The sequence below is a fragment of the Taeniopygia guttata genome, chromosome 7, assembly GCF_048771995.1.
Source record: "Taeniopygia guttata chromosome 7, bTaeGut7.mat, whole genome shotgun sequence".
Classification (NCBI taxonomy): Eukaryota; Metazoa; Chordata; class Aves; order Passeriformes; family Estrildidae; genus Taeniopygia; species Taeniopygia guttata.
The window spans coordinates 6217687-6230679 of NC_133032.1; the positions used below are offsets into that span (position 1 = coordinate 6217687).

A 12993-nucleotide genomic window follows, 5' to 3' on the forward strand; every position below is an offset into this window, starting at 1 on the left:
GGGACATGGCCCAAAATGTAGTGCTTGGATGCAGGAGCTTGGGAAGTTGGAGTGTTGCCATCTACTGGCAGCCACCCACAGAGAGGAGTCCCTCCTCTGGCTGGAGTTGATGGTGCTGCTTCTTTTGAGCTGAAAGATGAGGTTTTTCTGCCTAAGTCCTGTTTTGAATTGGAGTTGTCAATAAAAGAATTGTCACTGTCCTTAGCATATGAACATTGTCAAACAGCTGGAGTAATACCAGTCATATTTCTATGGAGAGGTTGTTACTCTTGGGATGTGAGTCCTTGTTTGATACGGGGGCACCTCCTCTCTCCTTCACAGTGTCCAAGTTGATTTGGGGAGTCCTGAGTACCCCCTGTGAGCTCAGGGCTTGAGGGCTTTCCTGCAGCTCTTCTGCCATCCAGAGTGTCTCTGTATTTTCAGGGAATGGGCTGGAAGCTGCTTTTTTTATTCTGCAAGTCAAAAATTAATAAAGTCAAAGGATATATTTGGGCTCATTAGGGAATAGAGCAAAGATCTGTATTATTAAGAATCTTGGAGGTTTGACAGTCTTTTTCCCTGGAAGAGATGAGAGATGTTTCAAATAAGTCTGTCCTCAAAGGGCCATCCAGTGCAGCTTGTGTAAGTCTCCAAAAGTCCTACTGGGACTGGCCTCTGTTAAGGGAAATGTTTACGTTGAGCCATCAGACCGGGCTTTGTGGATTTTGCTTGAAACAAATACCAGCAGTGGGCATGAATATATTTTTTTTCATTTTTATTAAAAAATAGTTGGGAAATAAAAGGTTGCAGCACAAGTTTTCAGCAGAAGCTATGTGGCTGCTTCCTTACAAAACATAACACGCATGGGAGGAGAAGAGTGACATAGCTCTTCCTTCATGCTTGTCCAGCTGAAATATTCTTCAGACTTAGCAACTCATTTCTGTACTCATGCATAGAAATGTAAAAAATTTAGGTTTTTATCTAGAAACATAAAATTTTGTGTTGGAACTAGATTATAAAAACTTCTCTGCAACCTTGAGAATAGCAACACTTTACCTTCAGTATTTCAAGCACTATTTCAAAATAATGGTTAATCTATCTTTGAAATGCTTTTGAGCCAGATGTGTAGGTGCACAAACATGAAAATATTAGTGTTTCTCTTCCAGATCTCTCTGTGTGAGTTATAGGTGACTTCCAGTGATGGAGCAATGATGCACTTTTAGATTGATTTGTGTCTCAGTAGGTCCCAGATAATAGATAACCAAATGCAAGATTGCAGAATTACCAATGGAATTGTACCTATTAGTTGTGAAGTAGTACGCAGTGGAAAGAACATATATTTGCGGTCATATATAGAAGTTTTATATTTCAAAGACTGGAGAGGTAAAATACATTGAAAGTGAGAGCCTGAGGTTTCAATATGTGTTGGTTTAAGGAGTCATGGAAGGGGCTGGGTTCTGGCTGGTGCTTTGTTACCAATGGCAGTTTTCCAAAGTGTAACCAAGTATTTTTCTCTTTTTTTTTTTTTTTTTTTTTTGCAGCTGGTGTCCAATGTTCTCATCTTCTCCTGTACAAACATTGTAGGCGTGTGTACCCACTACCCAGCAGAGGTGTCCCAAAGACAGGCTTTCCAGGAGACCAGGGAATGCATACAAGCCAGGCTGCATTCTCAAAGGGAAAACCAGCAGCAGGTAAGAGCAACAGTTGGAAATAGAACATGAAAACACTGAAACAGAATTAGCATGCAAATTGTTCCTGTAGGATGGCACTTGCAGGCTTCTTTCTTCATGAGTAATCCAGGCAGAAATAGGTTGTTGTTAGAGGACAGGATTTTTAAAGATTTAAAAGAAAGCTCAAGGGTGTAGTTCTTGTCCAATACTCTGATGGACTTTTCCAGAGACAAGCAACATATCCAGTGGCATGTGCTCTGTGGATTAAAATTACACAGTACACAAAGAGTCTGCATAGTTTTTTTTGCACCCCTCATTGCTGCCAAGTGTTAAATGCAGATGCAACACACAGGCTTTGGACTGACCCTCTTTGTAAGGTTAAAGCCTGGCATGATTGTTAGCCAAGCCACTGCCAAAAGGGAGCTGTAAAGCAGGCAAGAATTGGTCCACACAATGTAATGTTCCTTGATGTCTCCAAAGAAAGTCCTCTTCCCTCCTTTTCCAAAGGTTCCTACTTGCTCACACACCTCTCTATACCTTATTGGCTTCAAATGAATTGTGTTTGTTCAAAAAGTAAGATTCATCATCAGCTTCATTGGTTTTTTGCTATAAAAAGCCCTCTTGCTGCCAACATACAGCTTAGTTGTCAGGGTGCTGAATGTATCTGCTCCCCTAATTCATTTGTGGGTTCTCTTGCAATGAATCTCTTGTGTCTCAGAATTAGACACAGAAGGTCTTTTGGGGCAGCTTAACTATTCCCTTGCTAACAAACATCTCTGCCCTGCACTACATCTCACAGTGGTCTGTTCAGTCCAATTTGAAATGAATCATGAAATGAGACTTCCATTTATCCCTTGGGAGATACCTCAGAGCTTGACTGTGGGTTTGGGGAGAGGTCAGGGGAATTAATCAGCTGGGGAGTCTTTGCATCTCTGTGGCATCTCAGTTTCATTTTTCTTTATGTCCCAGCCCATCTGCATCTATGGATTTGTGTTTTGGCAGTGTTTCACAAGGTACCTCTGGCTGACATAGCTGCTGTTCAATCCTTACTGTGAAATGAAGTGTACACATGCTTATTTGGTACTTTCTGTATGAAAACAAGATTCACACTCAAGACTTTCTCCTTTGCAACAAATATTGTCTCAGAAAGATGAAATGAGCAGCCACTCCTCCTTCCACACCTTGAAGTGGAGGAAAGGATTGAGCCAAGAGAATTCACTGATCACAGCTTTGTCCTCCCTGGTGAGAGGCTGCCTTTGCAGCATGGCTCAGATGTCTGTGCTGTGCTGGATTTGGGCACTTCTGTCTCAGAAGCAGCTCCCTGGGACAGTCCTGACAAATGCCCTATCTTGATGCTTTTTTCTTCTCCCCCTCCCCAGGAAGTACTATACCATACATAAGAAAGCCAGGACAGCAGAAATACGTGGGTCAAAGCCAGTCACTGCCAAGTGCTCTTCAGTCCCTGCAGCAGACACTGCGGGTCCTGGCAGCTGGAGACTCCTAATGAGATTATTTGCTCCTGCAGCCTGCACTGACATTGATCTCCAGGTCCAGTTCAGTTGACTCCATGCATAATGCATTGAGATAAGCACGAGGTGACAGCAGACACAAATAAGGACAGCTCAGCCCACATGTCCAAACAGGGGTGGAGGAAAACACAACTGCACAGCCCAACACTGTTATTTATAGTTGCTTGTCTTTTTCTGGAGATCGATGGTGTTCCTGTGTGCTGTTCTTGTTTAAAGGCAAGCAGATTTTCTCAGGCAGATGACCTTGCATTTTCCTTTATTAAACATCTACCAACACCCAAAAATAGCCTTGAAAGTAAATAGAAAATCCAGAATATCTAATGCAGAAAAGAGATTACTTGTGATTTCATTACTTGAGATTACCTAGGGCCATAACAGGAATTGCTGTTGTTTGCCCAGAACAAAATATGCTTGGATGAAAAATCAGGTGTTCTCCACATTGCATGTCTTCTCTAGCATTGCATATCTTATGTCTCTGTAAAGCTGTTCTCTCCTTTTCTTCATCTCAGCATTACTTTTGGTAAAATGTAACTGTTACTAAACCTGAGGAGAAATGGATAATCTTAAGATACTAAATATTCACAGTGATTTGAGGTCATCTTGGGAGAGGACTTCATAAATAATTAAATTTTTTTTGCAGAGTCATTGTGGGAATGTATGTGCCCATGCACAAATATATCCACGTGTATGTGTGTGAACACTTCATCTGTGTTGAACTCCTTCATCTATGTGCCTGTTTTAGAGACTAGTTCTCCTTGGGGTGCAGTTGTTTAATGTATAATTCAGTGGAATTATACTTGCATGTTATTTTGAAGGGAGAATTATATATGAATTTGCTCTTGCATTTTTATCAGGTCAGAATGCTGCCTTGTTATACCTGTAATACAGCAGTCCTGGTCACCTCACTGGTGCCTAATATGGGGTTTTACAGCAAGGGCTGCAGCACTTTCTAGGTATTGTATCAAAATGAAAATTGTTCTCTAGTGGAGACCCTAATTTCTCTACTCCATTTGAAATAAAACACAGGGATTTTGTTGTTTTCAAGGACTTTTCATGTGGCTTATGCCTTACAAATGCACTTGTTACAGCCTTCTCCTGTTAGCTGCAGAGGTTATTTTCAGTGATTGTGATGACTCCAAGCAAACAGAATAAAGATAATGCTCAGCTCTGTAACACAGCTCAGCTTCCTAATTAGTAGCTGGATGAAGGGATGTTGTGCCACATGCATTTGTTTCACCTGATGAGCCTATCTTATTCCCTGATTATTAGTTCAGAGCAGCGTTAGTGCAGCTCCTGGAGATCTCAAGTGTCTTGAAAATATTAATGATTTAATCTGGCAAGTGCCTGTGGTGACAGGAAGAGTAGGGGTGGGGGCTCTCAAGTAAAAGCTACTGGGAAATGTAGGTGACAATCTCCTGGAATGCTTGTAACAGGCTCTTGGGCTCCTCTCTCTGTGTTGGGAGTGAGTAAACCCTCCGTGCTCATGCGCCCACAGGGAATGTTCCAAACCTGTGGGTGCCCCCGAACCTCCCGTAAAGCTCCGAGTTATTTAGAGGATGTGTAAAATCACACATAAAATAGCAACTTTCACACATTTGAGGATGCCTATTAGAATATGCAAATGATAACAGTGTATACAGCATTTACTCTGGAAAGCATACAAATGTGTTGTGCTTTTCCACTCAAGGAGTGCACCAATAGCTGACAGAAGCCTAAGGACATGTGCATGATTCATGAGCTGCTTTTTAAAAAAAAGGATATGTAACTGTTAGCACCTGCGGTATGCTAGTGACGGTGACACTACTTTAAAAAACAAGTGTCTTTTCATGACTGCTGCAGTTTTAAGCAGAGATAGAAATCCCTCCAACACATCTTCTGTGGTATTACTATCTCTTCAAAGACTGAAGAAAGACTCAGTCTCCTTAAGGTGCACATTGAAGAGGGAAAAAGAAATACTGGGCAGTGCTACAGACTATAAAATGTCTCAGTGCATGCTGAGCACATTTTCAGTGAATTCATCTTCCTCTGGTTCCCCCAGGGTTCCTTTCTCTCCTTAGAGGAACAAATAAATGGTGAACTTTCAGTTAAAACTAGGAATTAGAAACCTGAAATGTGCCTATAACTGCATTATGGGCAAGTGATTTGGTGACTTGAGTACTTGGGACAGGATTGCTGACCCCTCTGAGTCAAGCCTGTGTTTGAACCCTGCTGCTCCCTGTGTTGTTGAGAATTAATGAGCTGTTTGATAAGGCTGGGGACCTTCCTTTGCACCACCTTCTGTCTGTGTCATCAAGAAGGAAGGCCCTTTTCTTCCTCTTGCTCATTGAGGGGAAAGAAAAATAAAGAAAAGAGTAGCACAAGCTTTTGGAATTCTTCAGCTATTCCAGAGCACTGTCTGCAGGTTGGACCAGACCACAGCAGAGCTGATCCCAGAGGAGATGCTCCCCACCTTCATGAGCCATAGCAAAACCTTCTGAACTTCATGGGGTGTGGCTGGGAATAGAATGAAGCTCTGGGCAGAATTCTCAGGTGTGATTCCTGATACACACAAATGCATCCCTGGGGCACAAATCACCTGCAGATTTAAATGCTATAATTTCTGTGTGAAATTGGCACCAATTTTAGAATAATAACAAGTACTTGTTTTTATGTGAGTTTTTAGGAAAATCACCAGAAAGTCATCATTTTGTCAATTTTTGCATACTCTGTAGGAACAGCTTGCAAAATAATGTTATAAAAGTCACACAAAAAAGCTACAATCAGTAAATGAAAGTGCCAATTGAGGGGCAAGGAGAGCCACAAACTGTTGATGGTATGTGGTTATTCAAAATACTCTTGCAGGTGAGTGGGTGGGTTTACAGATCTTAATGCAATTGGGCACTAACAGCAGTTTAAAGTGTAGCAGTAGCACTTCTCATGCTGGTTTTATCAGGCATTTCTGTGACATTTTAGCTGCTAAGAGCAGGTTTGTGCCTGCTGGGGGAATGTGCTTAGATAATTAGATAGCAAGGAAGGAATTTTAAACAGTGCCCAAGGGTGTTGGGGTATCATTCCTCTGGTGTTAGGTGAAGGAAGACTTTGTGGTGGTGTGCAGAGACTGTGTGGGAGGTCAGACAATCTCATTTGTCAGAGTCCTTCCAAGAACGGGGCATGGACACTCTTTGAGTTGCATGATTCCTTCATTTGCAAGAATTGGCAACCACAAATTGTAAGCCCGGTGTCTGGAATGAAAAATAACACTTTTTCTTCTAAAACCATTGAATTCTTATTGTGGGGTTGGGAACAGAATTGCATATGACTGGTTAGGGGATCAGCTCCTGGGTTTATGGAGCCCATTTGGCTTGGTTGTACTCATCTCTCACCAAACTGATGAGTCATTTCTCCCCAGTAAGGAATAAAGTGTGTTTGTTAACTGGGCAGCAGGTGTTTTAATTGGTTCATCTGTCTGACTCCACAGGAGCGTCTCCTGCTCTCTGTACTTCCTCGACATGTTGCCATGGAGATGAAAGCTGACATTAATGCCAAACAGGAAGACATGATGTTTCATAAGATCTACATCCAGAAGCATGACAATGTCAGGTAAGAACAGCAGCCTATCTCCCAGCCATGGGGGTGGAGGGACCTTCCCAATGGTTGGCCTTGAACACCCAGGGATGAAGATGTCAGCCACACATAAACCAAAATCAGTGTAAAGAATCTGAAGTGTCACTAGCTGACTTTTGAAAGTTTGTTTATAAGATGGTAGGAGGATTGCCTCCTTCAAAAAGTATCTTCCTTTGAGAAGTGACTTGAACTGATCCTTTCCTTATATTTTCCTTTTTTTTCTTTATTTCTTTGCTGGAGTAAGTGTTGATGGTTTTGAGAAGATGTTATATTGGGGTTCAGTTATTTCTGGACAGTTACAAGCACCCCTCTGATAAGAGATGATGGAATGCAAGTCAAAAATTGAGAACACTTCCCACAGGGTGAATTGCAGAGCCTGGCTAAGGTGTAGATTTTCTGGAGTGGTTTCTGGCAGTTTGGAATTACAAGCAGGGGTCCATTAGTGATGGCCTTGACACCTGCTCAGTCACACAGCAATGTGTTGCTCCTTGGTCTACCTGGATGAGAAGAGTTTGATATTCAATCTCTGGCAAGTCATGCAAAATCAAAGGCAGCTCGTGCTGCTGGCGTAGTCCAGCCCCAGGAGCTTCTGAACTTCTCCTGGCTCCCACTGTCCAGTTTCCCAGGGAAGAGGCAAGAAAGAAGTACTTCAGGGGCTTGATAGATTTATAGGCTGCAGTTGCAAAGTTTAACCTAATCTTAATGCATTTCACCTTTACTGTTGTACCCGATCTCTTTGGAGATCACTTATGTCTCAGCTAAGCCAGGTCCCAGAACTGTGTAAAGCTCTGTCAGTCTATAAATGCTTCTTTTGAGACACTGGGACTGGGGACAGAGAGCTTCCCTTTTCCATCTCCCTTTACAAGAAGGGTTTTTTTCCCTGTGGACTCCTTGTGTAGTCTTTCTCATGCAGCTTTAGTTACTGAATTGTATTTTCTGATACTTTATGCACAACAAATAAAAGTGAGTTTCTAACATACTGCACCCTCCGACAGCTGATGTGAAACAATACACATGAAATTCTGATGCATTTGAAGACTTCCTTAGGATTGAGGGTAGCTGGGAGAGGCAATGTACAAGGAGAAAATTAGGAGCTTGCTCAGCGTTGAATGTAGAGTCTTATATAAAACTCACAGAAATCAGGGAGAGTCTGTGTGCTGGCTTGGATGAAATTCAGCCCTTCAGTTTTTTTGGTTGTGACTCAGTAAAGAGATAAAGATCCACTAGCAATACAATGCAGACAAAAACAGTATCAGAAATCAAAGACAATAACAGTTCAGTGAAGAAAAATAAAGGATATATGCATGGTGATGAGGGGGAGGGGAAGAGGCCCTCAGTGCCCTCAGCAGACTTTGTGCTACAGTAAATTAAGTTTTGTGTCTTCACATTCATTTTTTCCTTAATGATACTGAGCTTGTTCAAGTAGGTGTGTAAATTTCTTCTGATAGATGCTGATTGTGAATTACTTTTTTCCATTACTCAAAGGTCAGCCTGACATTCAGACTAATGCAATTCATTAGCATGCCATAAGACTATGGTATTTTAGTCTTCCACATCTATTTCCATATGTCATTATTTTGCAGGTTTGACAGTGGTTCAGTAGTCAAATCTTAGTAAAGTTGATTGTCTCTTTAAGATAATACTGATTTGAAATTTTAATTTCTGTGACTACATATACAAAAATGAAATAAACAACAATGAACTAAGTTTGCAAATGAAAAATTTTAAAGAGGGAAGGGGAATCTGATGTAACAATTGTGACTGGAAAAAAATAGATCAAAGATTGTATGGAGACATGGATGTCTCAAAAGATGCATCAAAAAGTGGCACATGGCTAAGAGTATAGAAAGAGAGAAGAGCTATGATTTTTCGCTATGGCTGTGAAGAAACATGAAAGGTGAAACACAAATACATAAATGGGTATATGCACCAGTCAGTTCCTGATGGGTATCTAACAGAACACTTGCAAACATTTAATTTTCACATCTTGCATATTTATTGAATAATACAGGCATTTATGTAATACTGTCACTTCTTCAGCTTAAGAGTAATTTTAACTTTATTCCTCATGTTAATGAGTGTTTAGGAATCAGGGCCTTGCAGGTGGCAGCAAGCTCTGGTGCAAAGGGACTCTAAGGTCTCAAAAGATCTTAAGAGGAAACAACTTAAATCATATCTTCCTCAAAGTGGGCTTTGTTGTCTGTTTCTGTGAGGTCCTAAATCACAGCCCACTGAAGTCATGGAAAAGGCTGGAAAAGTGAGATAAGAAATAGGAATAAAATAGTGTATGTGCTGAGAGCAAATAGAAAATAACTCAGGAACATCTCATCTTCATGTACTTTAGGGAAATGAATAACTAAGTGCGAATATTGAAGAAAGGAAACATGATTTGGAACAAATGACTCATTTCACACCAGGAGTTCAGCATGGAGCCTTTGCTCTTGCCTGGGTGCACTGAAATCACCTCTAGTGGGAATGGCTGTGGATGATTTTGAAGCATTTCCATGCACACAGAAACACCATGGAGGGGGGAGGTAGCATCTCAGGGATGCTGATTAATGAACTGGCTGAATAAAAGCAAGCAGGCTCTTTACTCTGTGCAGGGAAATGCTCACGGGGAGGCTTTTGAGATGCGAACGCTCCAAGCAGTTCTGTTTTGTGTTCGTCACTATTCAGAAATGTCATAAGAGCTAAGTTTTTATGAGCTAAAGGTTATTGTGTCAAGGCAATTGAGAAGTATGTGAAGTCAGTGCAAGGGTGCTGTGCCCAGCCATTGAATCTGGCTTCCTGTAGATGATTTATCAGCAGGAGCATTTCCTCTGCAGTTCAGAGGAGTGGGAAAGTCCATGTGTTTGCAAGAGCTGTGGGTTTTCCTTCTCCATCAGCTGTATTCAGTGATTCTTTTCTCCCCCATTCTCCAAGATTGTGTATAAATTTTAAATGAAAGTATAATGGGTGGGAATTTTTGTTAACTATTAATTTAAAAGTTTGATAGTCATCTTAAAGCTTAGAACCTGACATCTTGAATTTTGATGGATCTTCAGAGTGAGGTTGCTTTCCAAACGCACTGTCAAAATGGAAATTATGAGGCTCTGGAGGTTTCCATCCAGAAGGGTTTAACTTCGGTCCTTTGGACTCAGGAGGCACCAGAGCACAGCCTTGTGCACTTAGCCTGGTTTGACATTTTGTGTGGGAGAAGTGTCTTACTAAATTCTCTTCCAGACAAGATTAAATATTTTAATTTTCAGGGATGATTGGGTCTGGGCTTTTGGGACCACCTCTAATTTTAATTAAAAACCAAACCCAAACCACTCTACCAGCAGAAGACGTTAATCTAAAATTATGTGAAGTTAATGTGTGTAGGCTTTCTTTTCTAGTTTAAAAATTAAGTGTCCTTAGCTTTACAGTTCTGCTTTTATATGCTTAGTTTTAGATTTTATGTTACATGATTCGGGGTTTTTTTTGTTGTTTTTGTTTTGTTTTGCTTTTTAGAAATAGAGGTTACACTTCTTTTTTTTTTTTTTTTCTCTTTTCTCTTTGTTTAAGAAAAAAGAAGTCAATATAAACCTGTGTAGAAGAGATCTTCCACAAGTACCAGTAGTAAGTCTGTAAAGCATAGCCATGATCCTTCAATAAGGAGCAGTTCTGCTATGATATTGCTTACTGTGGTACACTTCCCTTAGGGGGTGGGCTGTCTCTCCATAAGGGAAAGATGATTTTTTAAATGTAAATAACTGTGGTCATTCTGACCTGAATGGGTAAAAGACAAACTTTTTTGAGCAAATCTTTTTATCTGGACTTCCTGCAAATGAGTTCATAATCTCCTGATTATTGTTATGGAAAGTAAAGTTCAGAGACTAATTTATCCACAATGAAAGTATAATTTCCTGTAATTTTTGGCAGCAAAATTTGTTTCAGGATCATGTTCTTCTGAAAATTTTAGTGTCGTGACAAAACAAAGACGCAAATGTTTGAGGCTAATACACTCTTTTTCGATACACATGAACAGAACCTTTAAACAGAGAACGAAACATCTTCCTGTCCTGATTTATTGAATGAGAATTAACTTTGACAAATCCAGGACCTCAGAGCATGATTTGACCTTTCCCACATATGTGTGTGTGTTAAATATAAAGTCTATTGTCAAAAGCAATCAGGAAAGGAGTTCCCAAGACTATGCAAGTAATTTTGGGTAAACAACAAGGTGAATTATGTAACTAAATTTGTTCATGTTATCATGAATGAGATTATGTCTGATAGACAAGCTCTAAATTATGCATAGATAATTTTGTTTATCTATCATGCTTCCCAGACAGAATTTTAAGTGTTTTACATTACTGTTGCTATTTATAATATCTCACTGCAGTGATAATGGCTTTAATGTTATCTAGGTTTGGCCAAATATAGTAATCTCTGTGCTATGAAAGGAGGCTTGAAGTCCTCTGTGAATGGATAAAGGTTGGCTTTGTCATTGAAATTCCTTTAATGAACTGTTTCAAGAAGCTTATTTTAGGGCTGGCATCCAAGTGCAGTAAAAGTGACAGTTTCCTCTCTTCACCCCTTCACATAATTCTTATGAATCATGTACTCAACAACATTAACCTGCTTTCAGAGTTTCTTAAACTTCTTGTCAACTTGAACTAAACCATTTGCAGAAATGAAGCAAGACCATTTGCTTTCAGCTTTTTAAATGGAAAACATTTGTAACTCGTCTTTTGATTTTATGACATTCTAACACTAAAAAGTTCTCCCCTTAAAAATGACCCAATAGTTGCACTTTGGCTTAGTGTCAGGGTATTCAGACCAGCTGTGTCAACTTAACCTCTTCACCTTTTAGGTGTTGTGATGCCTAAGTAGTTGCTTATGAAGTTTTTTAAATTCCCAGGTTGCAAAGGTCTATGGAATTGTGAGCTATGATATTTGAGGAAAAATTCAACTAAGCAAACGTCTTTTTCTTCCCTCCTCCCACTGTTCTCTTACACAGGATTGGTGGTGAAGGACCTATGCTCCTTAATAAATAAAGTTACATTATGGCAGGTATACATTTCTGACAGTTCTGGCAGGGATATTTTCAAATATTACACAGTCCCTCATCCCAGCCAAAGTTTGTGTAGCTTTAATTTCTCTGGAAGACATCATTGCCAGGAAAGGGCAGGAGCAGTAACTTTTTTTAATATTTACTGTATAATCCATCTTCCTCCTTGTCTTCTCTCCTTTCTGTGGGGTGGCAGAATGACAATTGATGGTTTCTGTTTAAAAACAAGGAAGACAAGCATTAAGAAGGAGAAAGCCCAAGAGCCACTTTTAGCCATGTTTTGCATCTTCACTGCTGCTCTCTGTGCCAGTCCCTGAGCTTCGATTTCCTCCAAAGTGTGTTGATGGGTTGGTTGGTTGTTTCTGAGAATCAAGGCTTGGCAAGACCTCTCCCTCCTTTTCCTTATTCAAAGCATGTGCCCACGAGCAGTAGAAAGTTATTTTTGCCTGTAGGTGGGGTGTAACCGTGGGTTTCATGTGAGTTTAGAGCATTTAATTGCTGTAACTTCTGGTTGAAGCTGTAGGAAGAGAAAAGTGAGTAGGAGGGAAATGAGCCTACCCATGTCTTTCCCCAAATGATAGCAGTGAATTTTACCTAAGCAGGAACTCTCTCTGTCAAGAACTAGCTCTTGGGAGTTTCACCTATTCCTGGCAGATGTGAATCTTTGCTTTTTAATGTTGCAGATTTTTCTTTTTTCTATGAAGTTAGCAATAAGTTTTAGGAAGTGCAGAAGTAGGTTTCACCCATGGATGAAGGTGAAATATTCTGCTCTTACCACCACTAATCACTTGTCTCTTCCTAATCAATTTGTTGTTTTTGAGAGGAGAAAGTCACTTGTCTTTTGGAGATTGGCATTCACACTAAAATTCATGTGTAAAGAAATTCACTTACTTTGCAGCTTTGATACAGCTGGAGTTGACCTCAAAGCTGTGCAATGCATCTGGGTGTTAATATTACAGGGGATGTTTCAACCCGGGATCACTCCCTCTCAATAATAAATGTATTGATGGTTCAGCCATGAAAACCTTTAAGCCAAAAAAGATGACATTTTTGTATATTTTAGCAAATCTACCTCTTTGTGCGTGTGCACAGCAACCTTTACGAACAAACACATGCTAACTCATTTAACTATTCATTTGCTCTGTGGTCTTCCTCTTTGAACTGGGAATATATTGTG

At 40.3% G+C, this 12993-nt stretch overlaps 1 protein-coding gene across 1 annotated transcript in view; it reads left to right on the top strand.

Annotated features, from left to right (window-relative positions):
- The window catches only part of ADCY5 (adenylate cyclase 5), a 205054-nt gene that overhangs the window by 119141 nt on the left and 72920 nt on the right, over positions 1 to 12993 (top strand). Inside the window, exons 2-3 of the mRNA XM_004176713.6 lie at positions 1521 to 1670; positions 6636 to 6757. Coding sequence (XP_004176761.2) covers positions 1521 to 1670; positions 6636 to 6757 — 272 coding nt within the window. The remainder of the gene's footprint in view (positions 1 to 1520; positions 1671 to 6635; positions 6758 to 12993) is intronic.